We start from the raw sequence: 24,050 nt of genomic DNA, 5'->3' as shown, positions 1-24,050 counted from the left end.
CCACCTACTATCACGTGACTATCTATTGAAGCATCTATTGGTCCACTTCGTCTCTTCCATGTTTCCATGGCAGGTGACGCCAGCTTAACCTCTAGCACGTGACGTCAGGTGGCAAGGCTCCATGTGGCGGGGGCTGGTGACGTCGCTGTTGCAGGTAGCTCGGCACACTGGATCAAACTCAGTCCGAGCGGTCAGCTGCAAAAGTGGAAGTGACGTCATGGATCTGGGCCATATGCGGAAGAGTTACCGAAATGATGATGAGGTAAGAGGTTATGACCTTGGTGTGGTGACGTCAGCTGAACCCCATTCATATTATAAGTGACGTGTTGCTTTATTCTGCTCTTTAGTAGCAAGTAAGCTGTGCAGAGAATGTCAGGAACACTGAAATGAAGCCTCTGCCATGAGCAAATATGAAATATTTATCTTTTACCACCATATACCTTACTGTTCTATACCCTGACACCATTCATTGTAACATATTCTATTATTTATATTGTTATATCATATACTTTATATTACAAAGATTTCTATTTTATATTATTTATATATTATATACTTTATATTATAAAGATTTCTGTTTTATATTATTTATATATATTATATACTTTATATTACAAAGATTTCTATTTTATATTATTTATATATTATATACTTTATATTATAAAGATTTCTCTTTTATATTATTTATATATATTATATACATTATATTACAAAGATTTATATTTTATATTATTTATATATATTATATACTTTATATTATAAAGATTTATATTTTATGTTATATATATATTTTATATTATAAAGATTTCAAGTGTCAGCATTAAGGGCCATTATCTACCTGCAGGTTGTAAAATCTATTAAAAGATCTCATGTTTATGGTTCTACTTATCATTCCAGTTCTAGGAAGAAATAAGCTGATAAATTGTGTGGCTTCCAGCTCATTGTTATCAGTGTGTTGCTTCTACATTTGTTACTATGGAATCATCAAAATGAACACTTAAAAAAGAAAATTAATAATAAAACAAACATAATATTCTAATAAATTCTTATATTCCGAATGACAATTTTCGCCTTTATATTGCACTAAAATCACGAATGTACTAGAGACGGAAAAACGGGAGGCGCAGCGTGACGTTAGTGTAGTGTTATGTTGTATGAGGCGACCATTGCCGAGCCGTACGCTTCAGTATTGTTTGCACCATTACAACAGTCACCCCGCTCCTCCAATACCAATTCTCATCCGATTCTTTTATTTTATTTGTTTATTTCTCAGATGCTCTTTTAGGTAAGTATGACCTTAATCGTGTATTTATACTTTTTTATTTAATGGCATCAAATAGTTTGATAACTATCATTTCCTGTTTGGTCTTGGATTCCCATGAAATAAACCCATAATGAGTGAGAAAAAACAAACTAATTTTTTGCATTTCTTTAGTAATACCAAAGATAATGCAACCAATGATAATAGTAACAATAGTAATACGTCACTTAACCGTGAGCTGATCAATGAATCAGAACCTCCACAGTCCTTGTCAGCACCATTAGGAAGATCAAAATTTTACAAATGTATTTATCTTTTTAAAAAAAATTATATTAATAGTCGCGGGATTTAAAATTTTGAATTTAGTGGTCCGTGAGATCTGAAAGGTTGGCGACCACTGATTTAGACAACATGTCTGCTCCTAGATGTGGAATAACTACGCCCAGTGGTTTGCCTTCTTTTCTGCAGAACCTCTCGGACTTGATTACCACATCCCCCAGATGATAAGATCTGACCATCGGATATATTTTCTGCTACACCACACAGGTGCCAGGCTTAAGAAACCTTTATATACTCTTCATTCCACAACATAAAAGATATATTGTTCCAGGTGAAATGGGTCACATTGTCCAGGCTGCTAATTCCAGAGACAATGGTCTCTGTAGTCACTGGTGGCTTTATTTCTACAAACATTTTTGTAGGATAAAGGCATTATGATCCATTTGCACTTATTTATAGAACTTTGCAACAAACATTGTTCATATACTTGTGATCTTAACATACACACCTTACAATTATAACTTTGTGTACACAAATCTAAATTGTACATTTATTTTTGCTATCATTATATTTTCCATTGATGGTTGGAGTCCATATAATGTTCCTTAGCCGGGGTCTCCGATCACTAAGGGCATCATAATAAATGTTCACATTATTTCTCTAGAAGTCATATTATACATTTCAAGCATTCCAACACATTTATTATCACTACACATCATTTTGTAGGCTTAATGGTTACCCAAAATGTTGGAGGCATAATTTGGTTTCATATCTTCCTCCAGACAGCTTCATTACTTATCATTAGCATTGCCTGCATGTAATCTTTCCGTTGTTGCTGATACATAGTCTGCATAGTGCACATGGTCCAATCTATAAAGTTAGGTAAGTTTTTTTGGTTGGCCTTCAACTGAACTATCACAGCTTTATTAAAAAAGGGTCATGCCTATCCCTGAGGCCTGTTCCTTTTTAAACTAACACTTCTACAGAATTTAAAAGTCCAGTTGTGCTTCCCACCCTCCCCACAGGGTGTCATACCAGGCATGCTTCTGATGTGGGAACCCTGTACATGCTACATTAGTTTGTGGGAAATTCACATGGAATCTCTTCACCTGTGTGCCTACTTCCTCACAGGTAGAGGGCACTCGCTTTATCTGTCCTGGATCTATTTTAGGTGTTGTCTCCTGGGGAAAGATTACATAGTTCCTCATATATTTTCATATGTTTACAGCGTCTGCATTTATTGGGGTGCTGTTTACACAGTATAACCGGCAAATAATGTCTGGATAAACAAGGATGGCATCTTTTATAGTCAGTTTCCATGAGCAATCACACTTTTCTACTTCTAGCAAAATCCTGCTGAAAGGTTTTAAATCAGAGATTTGCCTGTTGTTTTTTTTCTGTATTTGAGCATCATCTCTTTATTTTTAAATGTTCTATTTTGTCCAAGTAGGCTTCAAAGTCTAGTTCTTCATTTGAAGAGGATGATCTTGAGTTACCAGCTTTTAGTTTCGGCCAGTGGTTCAGATGTTTCAGGTAGTACTCCTTAATGCAAACAAATTTTGGCTAATTGGATAACATAAATAGCAGTTAACAAGATCTGATTATTCAGTTAAAAGCCCTCTCTTTTCTTCATTGAAGATAAAATAACATCAGCTATTAACCCCCCACTTTTGTTCTGGCAATATATCAAGCTCTTCCATTCCAAGAAAAAATTGCAAGGCGTTAAGTCTTCATATTGGAACCTCTTTGTGATGGTAAAGGGGTGAGAAAGAAGACTTTTTAATTCCTGTACTTGCACCCACTCACTTTTAATTAAAGCAGAACTATTACCAAAATGTTTACTTTACATAAAAGTGTAAACAGTGGCGGTAAAGACAGCGCCGTCATCTTCAATCACTTCCGTCTTCTTTCTTCATCACCTGATCTTTCACTGCGCAATGCACAGGTGACGTACCTGCTGTGAAGGGGAAAGAAAGAGAGCCGAACTCACTGCACATGCTTGAGATCCCTTTCGCCTAGGAGGATAAATGCCCGGATCTCGGACATGCGCAGAAGGAGCAACCAGAGGCCTCCTGGGATGTGTGACGTGGGTGTTCCAGGAGGGCTCTGGCTGCTGCTTTTGCGCAGAAAGGACCTTTTCCTGTAATGGGGAAACATGCAGATCTCACGGATGTGTAGTGAGATCGCCACTCTGTTTAGAGCAGGCTATAGCATCTGATCTTGCGCCCGCGAAGTGTGAGATCAGATGACGTAGCCAGCAAAAGAAAGAAAATGGAAGAAGATGCCAGCATCTGCTGGAGCAAAAGCGGATTTCAGGACGGTGCGCGACCCAAAGAGGACAACATCAGAGAAATCGAAGGCTCTGCCAAAGTAAAGGTGAGTATGATTTTTTTTTTATTTGGTTTAGTTTGGCTTTAATGAAGTGTTTTCATTGTCCAGTTCTTTAAGCTCAAGGAAACGCTTCATTATCAAATAAGTACTTCCCCAGCGTGTTGATCCAAAATACCTCCTTTTCTAGCAAGTCTCTTCAGGATAGCATCTGTTTTAGGGGCCCTGGCTGCAACAGTTACTTGCCTCAACTTATCAATTGGAGCAACTGCATGACAATATTTCAGTCCATCTGTTATTGCTAGTTGCAGACAATGAACAGCACAACACATATGTTGAATAGTAATAGGCTTGGATGCTTCTTTTGCAATGTCATCTAAAATGTCAATGTTCTCTTCTTCAGTGCTTGCAAAACTGTCACCTCTAACACTTTCTAATGAACTTTGTTCATTTTCTCAATTGCGCTTATCATATTTGAAATAATATCCGTCACAAAATATAGAACCTGTTCCCTTTTCATTTCAAAATCTTCTAAAACACCTTCCACTAAATTCTGAAGATACTTGCTTGTGTGATGTGCCTGTCAGATGTCAAGAATCTTTATAGTTGGGTTTGCTTTCCAGTAGTCATCTGCGCTTTATTTAGACCTAAGCAGTTGAAAGGTTTTCACTTCTAACACTGTAAAATGAAAATGCTGCAAGTGTCTTTTGAAATTTAGATGCTCTTGTAGGTGCATTTCTTTCAGAACTACTAAAACTACTAATTTTTGCATCACATGTACAATTTCCACTAATTACATGATCCCTGAAGTTTGCATGGTTTACTCATTCTGCACTATGCACATTCATACATTACTGCATTGTACACACATATACATAGCCCAGTTTATTTAGAAACAAGCACACATTCCTCCATTGTACACGCAAGAAGCCTGGCAATTGAAATATGAACACTTACAGGTTAATTCCGAAGCTGTTCTACTAAATTCTTCTAAGCTCTTGATGCAAATCTAATAGAAAGTTGTGAAGAGGGAAAGAGAGTGCAGACAGGTGTCTGAAACCGGCATAGGGTGATAAACAACAGAATGTATATATGTAGAATTCAATCTTACTGTATAACCCTGAATATTATTAACACCAAGCAAAAATTTCATAATCCTATCAAATGAATATTTTTCATGAGCCAAGTATAATCCAAATTACAAAGATGTATAAATGCCAGGATGCAGAATAGCTTAGATGGGCTTCATACAAGTGACAGCTCTGCAGTGGGCTTAATTAATACAGCAGTGAACTACTTTATCATGACTGATAACTGGGAAATAGGACATTTTTACATACTGTATATTTTCACAACAACTTACAATCAAAAGGAGTCGGAGTCAGTACATTTTTTGCCGACTCAATATAACCCAAAATTCCCCCGACTCCACAGCCCTGGTGGATTTAGGCTACGTACACACGTCAAATTTTTCTCGCCTGACTCTCGGCTCAGGGCAGATATTGGACAAGAATCTGGCGTGTGTATATCCCACGTCGTTTATTGTCCATGGATCTGTCCTGGCGTATCCACAGATGTTAAGCGGTGAGCGATCCTAATGCAAGGGAAGGGGGAGAGCAGGGTGCCGCTCCGTCTCTCTCCTTCTCCCCTCTCCATAGAGCAGAACAGTGCTGTATGTACAGCACTCGTTCATGCATCATGCAGTTCTTATCGTTGTAAAGGATCCTTTCCAACGACAAGAATTGCACATGTGTACTCAGCTTTACAGAATATGCACAGCTGCCCAATCTCAGCGAAACTTCATCAGCTTGAGTTCTGTCATCTGAACTGGGAGCTGATGGAGAACCAGACTGAGCAGCAGGACTAGCAAGAGTCAGACAGGGGAGGAGACTGCAGGTGATTTGGGCATTGCCACCATGGATAAAGCCAACCCCAATGAGACCAACACCAACTGGGCCATTTACCACAGCTACCAGAAAGCACCAGTAACAGGCCAGTTACTAACCTCTGAAAAGTAAGTATTAAAATAATAGGTGCTAATGATGGAGGCAAGTGGAGGAGCACCTAGGGAAGATGGACAACTCGAGTCATTAGCTACATGCCTGACAAATTGGCCGCACTGTTGGGCTTGCACTTGGCATCAGGTGGAAACGGGGATCTTATTATTTGTTGGTATTGTGAATGGCAGTGGCTTGATATGATCAGGATGTAAATTGGGTAGTGGCAAAAGAGGGTGATTTGGGTGATGATTTATAGTATATTTGGTTTGTAGGTGACATTGGTTTAATTTTTTGTATTGATGTTATGTGGCATTAAAGTGTAGATGAAGGTTAGAACACACAGGGCACCCAGGGTAAAGGTACAGATAGAGGCAGCACAATGATCTTAATAGAGGATGCACGGCTGCAAAGATGAAATTGAATATAGCTGCAAGTGGCATTTTATTACACATTGGTGTGTGTGGCCTCCCTGCATAAGAGTTCGGAGCTATTGGAAACACCGAAATGCTAGAAATTTGTCTTGTTTTATTCATATCTGAGTTCTAGCTCTCCAAATTGTGTTTGCTGATTTTATTCCGATTCTTAATTTAAATACTTAGATATTAAATTTTTTTCTCTATTGAAAAGGAACCCGCCAAGACAAATCTATGGAATCCGCTGTTATTGTCTGGTTGTATTTTGCAAGGTGCATGTACAAGGGTGCCTATTCTTTCTATGTTACCTAATGGGTCTTTAAAGCCTCATATTCATATGTTGGATTCCAGACAGTAAATTATTAAACAGATGATATGCACCTTATATGAAAATAAGCAGGCATGACACACATTACTGCAGCTGTGTTATAAATAAGTACATTCCTAAATATATTTTCTAAATGCTAGCAGTGTAAGTGACCTAATTTGATATGGTATCAGTCTTTTACACTCTCTGAGCAACAGAGTTCCCATTAGATGTAGTACAAAGAGTCGGGTACATTGCAGTACAAGAAGCAGATTGATCTAGGAAGATAGCAAATAATATGTTTCTCCATTCACATCAAGTTCTTGGTGTAAATCATCAATCTGTAGGTGAAATTAAGGCAGCGATAAATCAGGACCCTTACCTGCTAGGCAGGACAGTGTTTTTATCCCATTTACAGCAGGCTATTTCACCCAATCTCGTGCCTTCGCATTGTGAGATCGAGTGACATAGCTAGAAGACGGAAGTAGATGGCGGTACCCAGCGCATCCCTGGATGGATTGAGGGATCTGTGGAGGTAAAGGTAAATGAGTTTTTTGTTTTTTCTTTAAATTTACTTCCGCTTTAATCTGCTTTTTATTTAAAGGAATACATTTAATGCAGGCTCATTGATTACAGAGCTGTAATAATTTCTTTTATATCTACACATTAGGAAAATATCGGAAATAAAGGGGCAGCCATGGCAACTGGCCTTCTGCCGATACCAGTTTGTTGGCTGTGACCAAGAGCAAGAATGTAGACTACCTGTGCTGGGATTTTTTACCAGGAAGTTATTTTTGTCCAGAAAACTATTTTCCTAAATCTTAGTATTCATTTGAACTAATGTGATGAAGGTTTTCTGGCCCCCAGGAAAAAAACTTCTATAAAACTTTAACAGTATAATTAGACTTAATCCCCATCATTTGTGTTCCTTGTGTAGATTGAAACTAAACTAAATGCTAGCTAATCTTTAAATACACTAATGGCTGTGTCTTTGGAGTCAATTATGGCCTTAGATAATGGAGACATGCATTAAAATACATCAAATGGGAGGCCTGGTCTTGGAATCCAGGAGATTATTTGTTACCAAATAGAATGATATGTTTAATCTGTTTAGAAGCAGAAAGCTATTTGTAGTATACATCTATTGCTTGTATTGGAGTTTGTATAGAATGGTCTGTAAGAGAACCAATCATGAGTAGACTCTCTATATTTAGCCCCAACTATACATCTCCCAAAATATAAATACAGGATTTCATGAACAAGTTTGTACAATTATAGGCTCAACTCTGGGCTGCCCCCAATACCCCCTTTCATTTTTATAACATGGTTCTATTTTTTGTTGCTGTGAATACATATTGCATGTTTCCATTATAACCTGATAAGATAATTGGCATTCTATATTTTGGTTATTGTATTTGATATTTAGTTGTGTATTTCAGTAAATGTGTTCAGAATGCCTGTGTAATGACCATTGTGATTACTTCAATTAATTTGGCCATAATTTAGGGTAACATACTAGCATACTACATTCAAGCATTTGTGCATTGCAGACCTCCAGCCACACCAAAATAATTAATCTGTGTTGCAGCACAGCACAATGCCCTCTCTAGACCAGGGGTCGTCAAACTCCGGCCTTTAGGCCAGATACGGCCCAACCCGGTAGTTCATTCCGGCCTAACACCCCTTGGCCGATCCGGCCTAATGCCGGCAACCCGTGGCTCCGGAGCCGGATCTGCCAGTGGGCGTTAGGAACTACCAGTGCCGCCTTCTCGCTGTTGCTCCCCATATTCACTGCGGCCGGCGTTGAAATTCCGCCACGGCGGTAAATAGGGAAGGCTTCCCGAAGGGAAATCCTTCTCCTCCGCAATGCATACAGAGGAGAGGGATTTCACTTCAGGGGGTGTTCCCTAGTGGTGGGGGGAGCCATTGGGGCTGGACTCAGAGTCCGGTCTAATGTACTCCCGCCCACCCCTGAAATGGCCTAGTGGCCATAAAAGTTTGCCGACCCCTGCTCTAGACAATGAACCTGATTTATTCGAGCTCTTCAAGGCCACTTTTATTGGTAAAGCTGGGTGATCCAGCAAACCTGGAATGGATTTCCTAAACGTCATTTGCTGTTTGTTAGCAAATGTTTTTATTCCAGATTTGCTGGGTCACCCAGGTTCGCTGATGAAAGTGTATCTTCTCCAGCCTTGGAGAGCTTTAATAAATCAGGTCCTATGTGTCTAGAGAAATAGAGCAGTTCCATGTTCTGGTCTTGGTTGTACTTTTTCACCCCATTCAAATAAATGGGCTTCCTTTACATAACACACAATACCATTAACATAACATAACTGGTGGTGATACAGCCCACAAAGTTTAGTGTCTTCTGTTGGTATTACATATTTATTTTCACACTCAAATCTTTATTAAAGCATTACAGGAATATTGAAAATCAAGGCACATAGAAATGTACTCCCCTATTCCATTTATTCAATACTATCCCCTTCCAGTATTACATATTTATATATAGAGAGTTTGTATGTATGTGTATATATATATATATATATATATATATATGTGTGTGTTTGTGTGCAAACCTGATAAAAGTTATCCCTAATATTTTGCTATTAAGTATTACAGCTTCAACTCACACATAAAGCAACATTTTATGTAGGAGACTGTGGAAGGACTAAAATATCAATCAGGCTTTTATTGCGGTGTTTGGTCATACAGTATTGAGAAGATTCTCCTCACTTTCTGTTTGGTGACCGAAGTGAAGTGAAGAGAAATCAACCCAGTAGTATCCCTGGGAGCAATAAACCGGAACCTTTAAAGCCTTCCTGATAAGGCCTAGTTTACATTGACATTTTCCCACAGCTTTAAAAAGCTGCATTTAAATGTCTGTGTACAAAAATTTCCTTTCATTCTTATGTGGCTGCACTTTCCCACAGTGCCACAAAGACTTTTGAAACTTTCATATACTCATGCAAAAATCATAATAAAACAAGTGAGGCATTTTGGGGGCTTATAAACATATTTCTCTTCGTTTACCTTTTCTTCCATATGGTCTGGTTTAAAACATTTAATGTTTAAAATAAAACTTGTATAAAGGCATTACAAAAAGTTTGCCCTTTTATATGATATTTGCAGGAGTTCAAATGTTTTTCATGGTGTATCTGCGTTGATCCTGCATAAACTGTGTTGCCAAGATACAGTGCTGGGTTTGACTGCATTGCATCTGAAAAATGACTTTGAGCAAACCAGACTTTGTACGAATAGCTATGGAAAACCACAGAGCAAGCCATAAAACATTAAAACCAATAAACTGTTAGCATAATATGAGCTGCGGGCCAAACGATTCCCAGATTAGATATCTAAAATAAAAATCACACATTAACAACTACCTTTCCTTCTAAATGCACAGGATTTAAAAATAATTTTGTACTCACTTTATCATGTTTACCAATATATATTTGTAAATACATACAGTAGATACTCATATGAGAGAAACATTTAAGCTCCCAACGTCCTCTAATTTGATTTGCATAGTTTCATGCAGATCCTCTGGCTTCAAGTATTTTCTGAGTCCATAAGCAATATTTGAGCTAATGAAGGTATTGAAGGCCACACAATCACAGTGACAGACAAACATCTATCATTTTTTAGGAGGATAGCAGTAGAAGTCCAACATTTTTCTTTCTTGCAATGTTGCCTTTAAATGTCATGGGAAAAGTTGGTGCAATGAGAAGGTAATCTGGTTATTGCAATATGATTCAATTGTGAAAAGATGAATTGGTTGTATATTTTTTTCAATAAATCAAACTTTTATTACTGAACTTTGGCTGTGAAAGACAGTCACACATACAAGCAAAAGTTACTGCAACTCTTCCCATGAAGATTAGGACTTTATACACATCACCGTCACTGAATATGTTGCATATATATATATATATATATATATTGTTCTTAAGAATAAAAACTCAGTATAAGAAAAAAAAGTGACCAACTTCAAATCATCTTGTACTGCTGTCTGTGAACATGTTTAATTACTGGATCATTTTAGAGCCAGCAGTAAGTACATTCAACTGGGCAGTAATTTAAAAGACATTTCAGCCTTCCCCCAAGTAGCTTCCTGAGTTCTAATGTATACCAGGAACATACCCCAGCATTTATAGCCAAATGGATAACCTGTAGAAATCTAACTTCAAGAGAGTTTTACTCTCTTACTGGAAACAGTATATGCCCCCCCCCCCCTTGCCCCTTCTTTACCGGACATTAAACATGTTAAACATATTTTAAACTATATATTTATTTACCTATGAGAAAGTTGTCAAATACCAACACGATGACATGCAAATTCAGATAAGATGTGAATAAAGTACTGTATGTTTCCTCCACACACATTTTTTTTGTTCTTCAAATATGCATTATTGCTTACAAATCAAACATTTGTGCCTGCAAGCTGAGGAAAAAACGTGTTGAAGGTTATTTTCCCACCAATAGAAAACTTTTTTTTATTGGGTTTGGTATTGCAGTGTTGACCAAAATGTCATTTTTGACATTACTTTTTTGTTTATATATTTTTGTTATTGTGTTAAAGTAGAATTTCAGATTAATGGAACAACGTGTGCCAGTAAAATCTACCTAATGCAACTTTCTGTGATTGTGTGGTAGCAATGTTCCACTGAGCCTGGATTCAGGGCAGAGTTGCCACTCTCTTTCTTAAAGGCTTTGCCTGCATACATTACAAGTTTATGCAAAAATGTTGTAAAGAGCTTGCCTATCAGAATTGTCACTGCTTTTTTTACAAGAAAATCATTCTCTTCCTCTTCTTTTTTTGGCTAGCATAATCATATAACCCAGGAGCACAGCAAATACTACGACAATGTGGTAAATGTTTGCCACAGAGAAGTAAAGAGAAATTCATATACATTTCCCGGCTTAATTCCAAGCAGATGTAAAAAACATGATGTGTTAGTCTTAAAACTTGCTTGGGCAGAACTTTTTTGTTTTATCACAGCAGCAAGGTATCACAATGTTGCTGGCATTTTTGTCACACACCTTCCATTTCTGTATGACTCTTTTTGTTTAATGTGTAAAACCAATGTTTGTACAATGTAATTCTTTGTATTTGTAGTATGTATGAGGAAGGTATTGAGGAACAGTTAGTGACTAGACTATGGACCTAAAGCGATGTGTAATATGTTGGCTCTATATAAGCACTGTGTAATCATTTTTTGGATAACTTTGCCTCTTGGCTCCCACATATTATAATAATAATAATGTATCACTGTAATTGTAAAGTGTCGCAAAGGATACTTGCACAGTTTGCATCTGATTGTGTATGCTACATTGTGCATGCTGGCTGCCAAATCCACTGTTTATCCATTTGTGTTCCACTAAAACTTCATCTGATTGTGTGTGGTACGTTGTGCATTTTAGATGAACTTATTGCACAAATTTGAATCTTCCCTTGGAATTATCTCTTCACAATCCCTTTGTTCCAGTTGAGTGCACATTGATATTTATTACCCTGCTAACCCTTTCCCTACCCAGGTTCAACTGACATCCTAAATTTCTTGTTACTCTAATAAGTCCATCCATATTCATGACCCAAAGCGCTTCTATTAACCATCAGGCAAGGTCACGTGCCTAAATTTCAAGTTCCAAATTATAAGAGCTTTAGGAATTAATACAGGCATTTGGAACTGGATTGGACACACCATTACACTCTGCAATTTCTGCAATCTCATGCCTTTGGACTGAATCATCATTACCTTACACCTGGACTCCAACACAAGCTCTGCTGCTGCCATCCTGAACTGCCTTTTCACCAAGCCATCTCTGACTGATTCATTCTAACCCACACCTGGAACTCAACAGCTGACAAGCCTCACTACAACCCATATTACAGAAGCTGCTCAGTTTGCCATTTTGTGTAATGCACTCCTGTGATTTACAATTATCTGCATCAATGTATCATTCACCCTGTACTCTCTTTGCTGGCTCTGTTCCTTCTCCTCCCTAAATCTCTAAACTTCTCAGCTCTCACTGAAACTTGGCTTTCCTCCTCAGACTCTACCTCTGCTGCTTCTCTCCCATATGGAGGCTTGCACTGCACACATAGCCCTAGACCTTGCAACAGGCTAGGTGGTGGTGTGGGTCCCATTCTCTCACCTAACTGTGCATACAGAGTCCTTCCTACCCCCCATCTCCTTTTCACCTGTTTTAACTCCATTCCATCCTCCGTCGTTTACGCCCCTATCCTCCACCCCCACCCACCTTCCACTACCCCTTTCCTGCCAACCTCTGACTTTGGCACAACAATAACACCAAACATTTACAAAAGACTGTTCGTGCAGCTGAGCTGAGTGGAGGAAATCTGGCATCAGTGTTGACTTTCTGGGCTAGAAAGTCAGACTACAACACTTTAACCTCTGAATAATAAGTATTTTGACATATCAATGTGGTACATTTAAAAATACTTATTTTTTTACATTTCCTGCCTCCTAGACGCATGGTCCCGCCCCCAGCCGACCATATCCACCCCTTTTATCTGTAAATCATCACTAACCTCCCTCAGTCCGGTTACTGTGGATGAAGTTTCCTCTCATCATCTTCATCTACTACCTATCTGCTTGACCCAATTCCCTCTGATCTACCCTGTGCCTATTCCTCCACCCTGGCCCCGGCCCTAACTCAACTATTAAGTCTCTTCCATTCTACTGGTATATACCCCTCTGCTTTCAAACATGCCATTATTCTCCCTATCCTGAAGAAACCTCCAGTAGACCCCTCCCTACCATCTAGCTACTGCTATTTCCCTTCTCCCATATGTTTCTAAAATTCTTGAATGCCTTGTTTATAAAAGACCAAATACCTGAACACCAACTCTTAACCCTCTCCAGTATGGCCTTCGAGCTGCCCATTCCACCGAAACAGTAATTACTAATGTGGCCAAACCCCTCCTCGGAGCGAAGTCCCAAGGCAACTTTTCCTTGATCTTTCCTACGCTTTCCCCCTTCTGATCCAAATTATGTGCTCCATTAGTATCAGTTACAGCGCTCTCTCTTGGTTTGCTTCCTATCTGTCTGACTGTTCCTTCAAGTTTCTTTCAATGGTAATTCCTCTTCCCTTCCCCCACTTTCCTCCTTTGTTGGTGTTCCCCAAGGGTCAGTCCTTGGACTGGTTCTTTTTTCTCTGTACACCTCTCTCGGTAGTCTCATGTCCTCCGTTGGTTTACAGTACCATCTGTATGCTGATGACACTAAAATCTATCTGTCCACCCCTGACTTGTCTCCCTCAGTCCTGGATAAGGTCTCATGCTGCCTGTCAGCCATATCATCATGGATGTCTGACCGATTCCTGAAACTCAACCTGGATAAAACAGAACTCATCATCACCCCTCCACACACACACACACAAATTCCAAATCTCCCCCTGATATATTTCTAACTGTTAACAACACTGTTATTCATCCCTCGTCGCCTTCGATTCTGCCCTCTCATTTACCCCTCATATTCAGAACATCTCCAGGTCCTGTCACTTTTATCATCTCTCGTCTAGACTACTGTAACATCCTCTTCTCTGGTATTCCACTAACTCAACTCTCTACTCTCCCTTGAATGCTGCAGCCAGACTCATCCATCCTTCCCACCACTCCTTTTCTGCTGCATCTTTTTGTAGTTCTCTTCATTGGCTTACGTTTCACCTGAGAATTAAATTCAAGCTCCTGCGTCAAATACCTCCACAGCATTTGTCTCACTTACCTTTCTGACCTGGTAGATCCCCTAGCTGCTCTCTTCACTCCTCCAATAGCATACTGATACCTTCCTCACTGTCCCAACTCTCTGGAAGGGTCTTTTTTATCCAATTCAGCTTGTTTCTACTTTCTGCTCATTTAAAAGAGAACTCAAAACCAATCTTAAACTTGCCTACCCATCTTCTGTCTTCTAAACTCTCTCTAATTCCCACCTCTCCATATCTCCCCTCCTACTGTGTGATACTTACCCTACCTCCTAGATTGTAAGCTCTTCGGGGCAGGGTCCTCCTCTCCTCCTGTGTCACTGTCTGTCATTTGCAACCTCTATTTAATGTACAGCGTTGTGTAATATGTTGGGGCTATATAAATCCTGTTTATTAATAATCATAAATATATGTAAATTTATAGTAACAATTTTATTTAGACTCTTTACCCTGACAGCAGTCTGTAGTGTCTGGAGCCATTACAGGTGCTATCAAGTAGGTAAGAGGTGAGGGCAGACAGATTCTCTAGTCAGGTTGTTGCTTCTTCTTCACCATTCAGTTTCAAGCTTGGAGAAGGGAGGTGACCTAGCTGTGTTTGTTTAACTGCACCAGAGAAAAATTAGGTCACAATGATGACTGTGTGAACTGTGCAAACTTTAGCACTGTTTTTAGCTGTTTATGCAGAGTTGTTGTTTAAAAAAAAATAATGCATTTATCTTCTCTCTCCTCCTCCTTTTTCTGTTTTTTTGTTTTTATTTTTTTATTAGGCTTTTGAAGAAAGTCATCTAGTCTCTCTCGATCCAATTGCTCAGTTCAGTTCTTGGTTTCAGGAAATCTTAGAATGCCCAGCCATCGTTGAACCAAATGCTATGTGTCTGGCCACCTCAACCAAGTATGCATTACATTTCTCCTAATATTCCAATTACATCTCATCCTATTATACCAACTTCTTTATCCTTTTCCTTCCTGCACTTCATCTTTCCTCATGTTTTCCTGTGTAGGGATGGTAAACCTTCTGCCCGTATGGTTCTCCTGAAAGGGTTTGGCTCGCATGGGTTCCGATTCTACACTAATCGGGAAAGCAGAAAAGGGAAAGAGCTGGTGAGGGTTCCATCGTATATGAATCAGTTATTTGCAATGCCTAATATATATCTCTAGCTGCCTAAACATTCCGGTCCGCTTAGCTCTTGAGCATTTTATTCAAACTTGTTGAAAAATTTTTCTCCTCATCTGTGCTTTGGTAAACTAGACTCTTTGCTACTCTTACAAATTACGTTTTGATTTTTACTGTGTTCATCACAGTACAGCATTAGAAAGATAATAAAAATCTAAGTAAAATGCATATAAAATGTTATTATTCCACTATATGTACAACATAAAAATCACTCTCATGTGATAATATTTTAATCACACAGACCTTGTTAATAATACTTTGAGATAAATATTCTACACTCGTATCAGTGTAATTTGCATTGAAAAAAAATACATAAACATTTTTTTTTGTTTTCTATTTATTCTCAATTAAAACCAAAGAAATCAAATATTTGTATGCCAATTATAGCCCTAACTTGACTTCCTGTTCAAGTGATCAAGGACACAAGACTGGCAATCTCTAAAGTCAAATACACACACTAATGGAACATTCTTTTTATAGAGTGAACTGGTAAATAGGCTCTGTCAGGTTTTTCATGATATGTGTCTCCATTTGGATGATTTCACATCCCAGTAAAAGAAATTAACAAGAAATTACGTGATCAGTGCCTTCCTAACAAAGACTGACTACAATAAGGACTGGGCAGAAATATTAAAACTTTCCAACTCAGTCCAAAACTTACATATAATGTTTTTCCTGTTGTTACACTTTTTTTGCTAGTTATGTTTCGTAAAGTCTCATTTTGTGTTACAGGAGGCCAATCCAGTTGCTTCTCTCCTGTTTTTCTGGGAGCCTTTTAACCGTCAGGTAAGACTTCAACATGTGATGTGAGGGATTAGCCTCAAACACACTCGCTGCAGAGACTTAGACTTCAGCTCCAGTTTTCATGGCACTCTGCCCACTTACATTCACAAACACAACAGCAAAAATAAGCAAGTTCCAGGGTTTTTCTGTCTCAGGGGATCAGTATCATGGCATGCCTCTTGGCTTTCACTGACACTCTTCAGAACTCTTTGTCCCGCAGAACTAAACTTTGGAAGACCTCCTGAGCTTTCCCACCATACAGGCTACAGTCAGCCTGTCCATCCAAGCCACCAGGCCTCAGGCTGCAACTCCCCTCTGTCGGGTGACCTTTTATTATCAGCCAGGTGTTCCTGAGATATTCTAAAAAGAGAAAAACGTGCGTGGCTCACCCATTCCTTCCAGGACACTCCAGGCCTAGATCCCAAGTAAATAGCCGCAAATCTGAAGCAACACAATTACTTATGGCCCTACCAAGGCCCTTTTATCCTTTTTCCAGGAGAAACTAAGATAGATGATTCCAAATATTCTCTGAATTTGGAACCAGCTGTTTTATTGTACTGCAGTGAATAAAATCAAAAACACTATCCAATTCCAATTAACACAAGTTTGATGTGGAACTGATTGTTGTCCTGTTGCTCAGAGAAATCCTAGTGAATCCTTACACTTGAATTTCAGTATATCTAACATGGGTGCCTTTGTTTAGCTTTAAGTTCCATACTGATTACTACTTTATACTACAAGGATTCACAAGGTTGTGACATAATGTGCATTTTCTATTTCTTCGTCAAGCCTGCATTTTTTTGGAACTGAGACAGCAAAGAGCAAAAAACATGCTTGAAAATTTAGGTATTCCTAATATATTAGTTATTTGGTTGTTTTGACATTATTTATTTAGTCTCCTGTTACCTGACTGGATATTTGTTTCTATATAAAGCTTTTAGGTTCCACATTAATTGCCATACTGTATGTGGTGTGTGCTGCCGTGTGTAGATAATAGCACACTTGATTTGTCAATTGGCAACTTTGCTTTGTCGTTTCAACCCTTCCCTCTCTTTGTTAGATTTACTGGTCGCTATTGTTAACTGTAGTGGCCTTATTTTATAGTGCTTGGCCCCTGGATCTATAACTTCTTCCCAAACGCTTATACTGTTTTCTGCCTCATGCACCCAGTGACCTTGTGCCAGATATGAATAAGGGCCACACAGGTACAAGGCAAAGTAGCAGATTTGAGCCCCTTTAGGTTGATTACATCACTACAGATCTGACAATGCACAACCAGCTGCTATCATAGGCTAATATTAATAATAATATTAGGAACTTACGATCAGCCTCCTGACAGTACCTGAGACTTAAAATAGGGATCCTGCCAACAAGTATTTGCAGTAGGCATATTGCTGATACCGAAAATCAAAATCAAGGCCACAAAGTTTAAAAGTTAACACTTTTATAGCACATTTACACAATGTAGATATTTGTACTCTGTGAAACATGTACTCTGTGTTGTTCTCATGCTTGGCTACAAAGTTCTTTCCCACCTCTGCAGTCCTGACTTTGTGCCCAATTGCTCTTAACACATTTTCTTTGGTGCCAGTGACATGAAGAGTTTGCACTTTTATCTGACTGCCTAGCATAGGTGGGGTGCCCCAGTGCTGTGAAATGCTAAAGTATAACCTTGGGTAGGAGAGAATATAGACGGATCCTAGGTACCATGCCTTTTGCTCGCACAACTCGGTAATAAACTTCAGTTCAATAAACAACCTGTAAATCGGTAAACAAATCAGGAAGAGGATAGAAACGGGATTGTGGGTACATATTTACATACAGGTATTAACCAATGTCAAGCTTAAAAAAAAAAAAAAAAAAAAAAAAAAAAAAAAGGAATGCACTATTGCAACACATCTTTTAGTAGGTTGTATACACATTTTTTGCCAGTATAAAACCTACAATTAGATAATATGGAATGTATTATTATAACTAACTAAATAGACAGGGAGTGTATTTTGGTAACTTATTAAAGCAAAAGCATAATAATAACAATGCACAACAAAACTGGGTCACATGCAGTAAAGTCATCTCTTTGGAACTTTTATAATTTTCAGCTTGGCCCATGCTACCTATTTATTCAATGCTTAGAATTTCAGCATGCAAACAATGTTACTGCGTGCAGCAAAGGAACTGGAAAAGTTGCTCTTCTTGCAGCAAGCCTCTCCCAATGATTCATACCATTTGTCTTTGACAGTTATTATGGGGTAGAAGTTTGCCATGACAACACTATAGATTCTTGCAGACTACTGCATAAACTCTATGGGTGTGCTTTTACAGACTTTGTCAACTTTATATTGCTTTTAGACTTGGCTCAAAGCAAAACTTAAATATCATAAAAATGCAAAACAAGTAACCTTTATACAGTGCCCTCCTTTATAAAAAGGATATGTAAAACTTCAGCAGAAAAATAATATATATATACAGATACATTTACCCAAACTTGAAAGTCATATTTTCCTATAATGAAGTCTATTGTGTTCATGGCGTTTGTGTTTTATTTTAACACTTTATATATGCGAAATTAGCTCTCTGTTTTGTAGTGTATATAGTCACATCTAACCCATGAGAACATTTAATTTAGAGACCTTCTGTCAACTGTGCACACCACTGATCATGCAGAAATAAATAATTAATGTCATTAAACCTCCCCCTCCACTGGGGGGTATTATATGTACTGTATATCCATTTCCTCATTTTAATCTGTATTGCGATAGATTTAAACACCTCATTCACCAATCAAGCAGCCGTAATATTGAATTAAAATTTTTTAAAAACGCAATCCTACTCATCAACGCATGAGCTGCAGAATTACACATTTCACCAGCTATCATTTTGCTTTTGGTGGAGGCGCCATCGGACAACTTAATTTTGTTTTCTCTAAAGTCTTTGCTTACAGAGAAATATATATATATACACACACACACACACACACACACTTATTATTCCAAACTTTCCTTTATGAAATAAATATACCTAGTAAGGTCTGGTGCCAGAACTGGGTTATCTACAAGACAACCTGCCCAGGGCACAGTGGATCTCCATGGGGGCCAGCTGTTATCTGTATGTTCCTACAGTGAACCAGAGGGATGGTACAATTGGTCAAATCTGAGCACCTGTCACAATGGAGGCTCGAACCTATTTTGAACCAGAATTTTGGTGCCTGATGGAACCATGCCAGTATAGACAGTGCAAAGGAGGTAACTTCTCTGTGCCTTTTGCAATCCCTATCACGGTCAAAGTGATATCGGGGGGGGGGGAGCTGGCAGCTGAAACCTGTTGGATCATTAGAAACAAATAATAAATGAGAATAACAAGGCAAAATCATGTGAACAGGCAAGCTTAGGCACTACTGGAATAATCTGTGCTTGTTTCTATTTTTTATGGTATACAAATCTTATTGCATTGAATCACATCTGTCCTTCTACACATTGAACAAGACATAATATGTTTATGTTGTTTTTTTTGTTGCACTTTAATATTAAAATATGTGGGGTTTTTTAGGTTCGAATAGAAGGGTCAGTTGAAAAGATTTCAGATGAAGAATCTGACAAGTACTTCCACTCTCGTCCTAAGGCTAGCCAGATTGGTGCAGTTGTAAGCAAACAGAGTCAAGTTATCCCAGACCGAGAGGTGAGTAACAGAGCCTGAGTTACGTTAATGGTAATCAACATTTAGATTCCTGAACAACCACGTCAAGTGTAACAATTGGTATGTAGTGCGGTAGTTTTCATTAAAAAAAAAAAAAATACTAAGCCAGTTGTGCCCTTTGTGAAAAGTTAATTAATTTGCATTTTACCTTTCAGTCTGTTCCCTCTGATATATGATAGCAATAGAAAGTCTGCTTGGTGTGTGTACGGCTTGGGTGATACAAACGTGAAAAAAAAAAGTAACAATAAAAAAAAAGAATTTGCAGCCTTTCAAATATTCATTGTGTAGGAAAGCTTTAGAGACCTGAATACCAACACTATTTAATGGTATTTGTAAACCTGTTATTTGTCATACTTCCACAGTGAGCATGGGCTCACTATGACATCTGTCACAGTTGCTAACACTTGTAAGCTCAGAAGTTAGTAGAGGAAGCCATAATCGGTCCCTGTTTTTCTGTGATCTTAATTTGCAACACAGAATTACCACCCTAATTCATAAACGAATCAGTACGTTACGTATTCTCCACCAGATCATTCATTAAGTCCTGTTGTATATTTTACACTCAGTACACTGTGTCTTTTTATGCCATTCTATACATTCTATAACCTACATTGACCTGTTCTGTATAGTGAACTGTACAAATTGTATTTCACATAACTTAACTATTTATTGGACTGTGTTTTAGACTTTATATACTGCAATGTTCTATTTTTATGTCATGCTGTACACACCTATTTAACACTGACTCTGATTCTTTGCATCTGAATTTCTAAAGCTCTCCAAGACTAGAGCAGATAGACTAGCATGGAAGAACCTGGGCGATCCAGCAAACCTTTAATGGATCTGGTCCACTTATGAAAAGGAAAAATTTGTAAAGAGAAGAAAAGCAGGGTTTTTTGCACAAAAAAGAAAAATTGTATTGAGTAAATATACAGAAATCAACATCTTACATAGACACAAGTTTAGTTACATTTGCCATAAATAGCAGTGTTTCCTTATGGTTAAGGATGTACAAGATAAATTCCACTAATGAAAAGACCAACTAATCATCAACTAATAGCAAAATTTATGGTGTGACCTTTGATCTGCTTATGTTAGAAAAAGCAACTTTGCAAATAAGGTAAATCTACATTTTTAAAATATGTTCATAATGTGGCAATGTCACTTAATTTTTGCTTTGTAGTTTTGTTTAATTGAAAACTAAAGCCCCAAACAAAAGTCAGGTTAATATTAGATGACTGTCACTGGAAATGATTTTTCGTTATAGTTTCCAGTGAATGAGGGAGCACTGTATATAAAGTGCAGTTCTATTGTATAGAGAGGAGGGTGCAGCATCCTAATGTGCTCTCCTCAATAGGAATGCACAACGATCTGGCATGGCAGTTTGATGAACAATGTCCAGGGACCACTGTAAATATGTCACAATTTCGACATGGCCCGACATTTCGGCGAAAAGCGTAAAGCTTTTCTCTAAAACGACAAGGAAACACCTTATAAGTGTTATTTAGGGCAAATGTACTGAAAATGTGTATGCAGTTCACCTGCCCTCAGGTTATATTCACTGACTTGGCAGGTCCATATAGTTACTTGGTATTCAATTGTTTTGGTGCAGTTTATATCCACCTATTGTAACTTGATGTTGTTTGTGCCAACCCTCTTTCTTTTTTCAGTGGACATAGAATGTTCAATGGAATAGAAAGGGATCGATTTCAAGAGTGTAAATCTAGTAGAAGACTGCTGTCCGCTCAGGCAATGTATATCTATGTACACCTCTTCTAGTAGATTGACACTCTGTATTTTGAAGGTTCAGTTTGATAGGTGTTCAGGGGTGTGGTGTGTTATCAGCCTCCTTAAGATATATTTTCTCTCCACTTGTCCTTCCCAGTTGAAGTTACCAGTTTAGCATAGTATTGGAATTTATTTTTGCTATAGTTTTCCTCTTTACTGATTAGGGGAATGGTTTTCAACATGTTTTGGAAAGACAGAAAGAAGAAGAAACATCTCACAAATTTCTTTATGCATTATTCAGGATCAGACGATACAAGCGACTGCATTCAGTATAGGTTGCAGTACTCGAAGTGCTCACCCACTTTGTGTTTGATCATGCCTAATGTATTGTTCTGGTAATATTACCTTAGGGATGGATCACCTGTCTTCAGCCTGGTCACATGACATCATGGGACCTCATCCTGCTTTTGTTTTGTTTTTTTTCTTTACCCGTTATTGAGAGGGTCCTGAATGCTGTAGAAGTTGCTGTGGTGCCAAAAATTATGATGTAGTTTTTGCAGCATCCTTTTGGGGGTTTATAGCAACCCAATGATGTACTCTCTCTGCCGGGGGGTGAGCCTTTACTGTCCAAGGCTCTCAAGAAGTCTGTTGAATGTCTCTATGTCTTATTCAACCTTTACATTTCTGGTGCTGTGGAGCTAGAGCTAATTTTTTTTTAAGCAAGAAACCTGCTAGTTAAAAAAAAAAAAAATCAAATGGAATTGAACAATTAACGTTTTTATTTTGATAGTCCACAATCAATCATAATTCATCCAATATTTGTCTTTCTTATAGTACCTTCGTAAGAAGAATACTGAACTTCAGGAGGAGTACAAGGACAAAGAAGTTCCCAAGCCAGCTGAATGGTAAGTAGTTATCATTTGTGGGAATGGATATCACATGACGCTTTTTCTTAGTACTAAAAACATCTAACAATACTTTTAGGGGAGGCTACATTATTCGCCCTTCTGTGATTGAGTTTTGGCAGGGACAGACCAATCGGCTGCATGATCGCATTGTATTTCGACGGAAAGTAGAAGAGACCGAGACAAGCCCCTGGACACACCCTGCAGAGGGTGGATGGGTGTATGAGCGCCTTGCGCCATAATTTGTGGCCCTCCTTTTGGTCCTGCAATCTTGGAAAATCAAAGCACAAATTTCCTATGTAAAAGTTGAGGTTAAAATTGCCAATAACAACAACACATTCACAAAGTCGAAAAATAATTTCTGATTTGTAAATGGCAAACACTTCTACTTTTCTTTTCTCCATTCATTCTAAATCAAATCCATTTATTTGTTATTTTCATACCTATCTACCTCCATGATGACCGCTTAATTGTCCTGTACTGATTGAACACAAATTTGCTTAAACTGCGCACATTAGTGAGATACTGGAGTATGAGTGTCTGTCACCCATCAGCAAACTACTTGTGACATTTATTTTTCCATGGTAATTATGTCGTAGAAATCTTAATGTGGGATTTGTACATTTGTACTGTAAGTGATGGGTAAACTGATAAATATATGCTGCAGAACATGTACCAAATGTAAAATAAATGACTACCTTAATATATGCTGTTTTAACTGCAGGAAGCTACAGTATTACATATTGTAAGTGGTGTTCTGGTTTGTTTTATGGTGAAAGCAGCAAAAGTAAAAGTGTTACATGAAGCATCCAGTCTATTTCAGTGTATCAAATCTACAAAATAAAATTAATTGTTAAACTGATATGATTTTAAGTTTCAGTTCTCCTGTATTTTTTTCTTTTTGTGTTTTCAACTTTCCTATCTATAAATCAGCCTTGATGTAGGCATACCTCTGGCACTCTAGAGAGAATGGAAATAAAATCAGCCTATAACATTCTATATTTAACGAGTAAGCGTGAGAGGCGTGGATAGACTGAATATGTCACTCACGTGTCAAGAGCTGAGTCACAAGGAACACCTTGTGCAAATATGGAGGAAATAGAATATGACAACAATAAAGAAGGAGTGACTGCACCGTTGACCTACAGACAAATGTAGATACCTGATATACACAATTCACTCACAATGGTTGATTAAAAAAAATAGAGTCAACATCACAGTAAAGGCATATTTGCTACAGTAATGTTGGTTAGTATTACCCAAAATGATTGTTAGCACACAGCTCAAGGGCTCACAGGTAAGTTAGATGGCACTTCTCACAAGTAGTTTTAATGGCACTTCTGAGGATACAAGGAACACAGACATCTGATAAGTGGGACAATAATAAGTCAGTTGAACTATATACAGCTACATATTCAACATCACAGCAAGCATGGGAAACTGATGATCAA

The 24,050-nt window shown here is 38.1% G+C and overlaps 1 protein-coding gene across 1 annotated transcript; it reads left to right on the top strand.

The window, feature by feature from the left end:
- Positions 1-6: 6 nt before the first annotated feature.
- On the top strand, positions 7-23,461 carry PNPO (pyridoxamine 5'-phosphate oxidase). The gene is made up of 7 exons (XM_072414880.1): positions 7-262; positions 15,084-15,208; positions 15,318-15,417; positions 16,223-16,276; positions 19,820-19,948; positions 22,529-22,599; positions 22,679-23,461. The coding sequence occupies exons 1-7, from the start codon at positions 122-124 to the stop codon at positions 22,839-22,841; spliced, it is 783 nt and encodes a 260-aa protein (XP_072270981.1). The 5' UTR covers positions 7-121; the 3' UTR covers positions 22,842-23,461.
- Positions 23,462-24,050: the final 589 nt, after the last annotated feature.

Source organism: Pyxicephalus adspersus, chromosome 6, assembly GCF_032062135.1.
Source record: "Pyxicephalus adspersus chromosome 6, UCB_Pads_2.0, whole genome shotgun sequence".
Lineage (NCBI taxonomy): Eukaryota > Metazoa > Chordata > Amphibia > Anura > Pyxicephalidae > Pyxicephalus > Pyxicephalus adspersus.
This window is presented reverse-complemented; position numbering and strand designations above follow the sequence as displayed.

Coding starts and splice junctions, on each gene's coding strand:
- PNPO (XM_072414880.1), top strand. CDS start 122: ATGTGGCGGGGGCTGGTGACGTCGCTGTTGCAGGTAGCTCGGCACACT. Junction 263..15,083: donor GTTACCGAAATGATGATGAG/GTAAGAGGTTAT, acceptor TTTTTTTATTAG/GCTTTTGAAGAAAGTCATCT. Junction 15,418..16,222: donor GCAGAAAAGGGAAAGAGCTG/GTGAGGGTTCCA, acceptor TTTGTGTTACAG/GAGGCCAATCCAGTTGCTTC.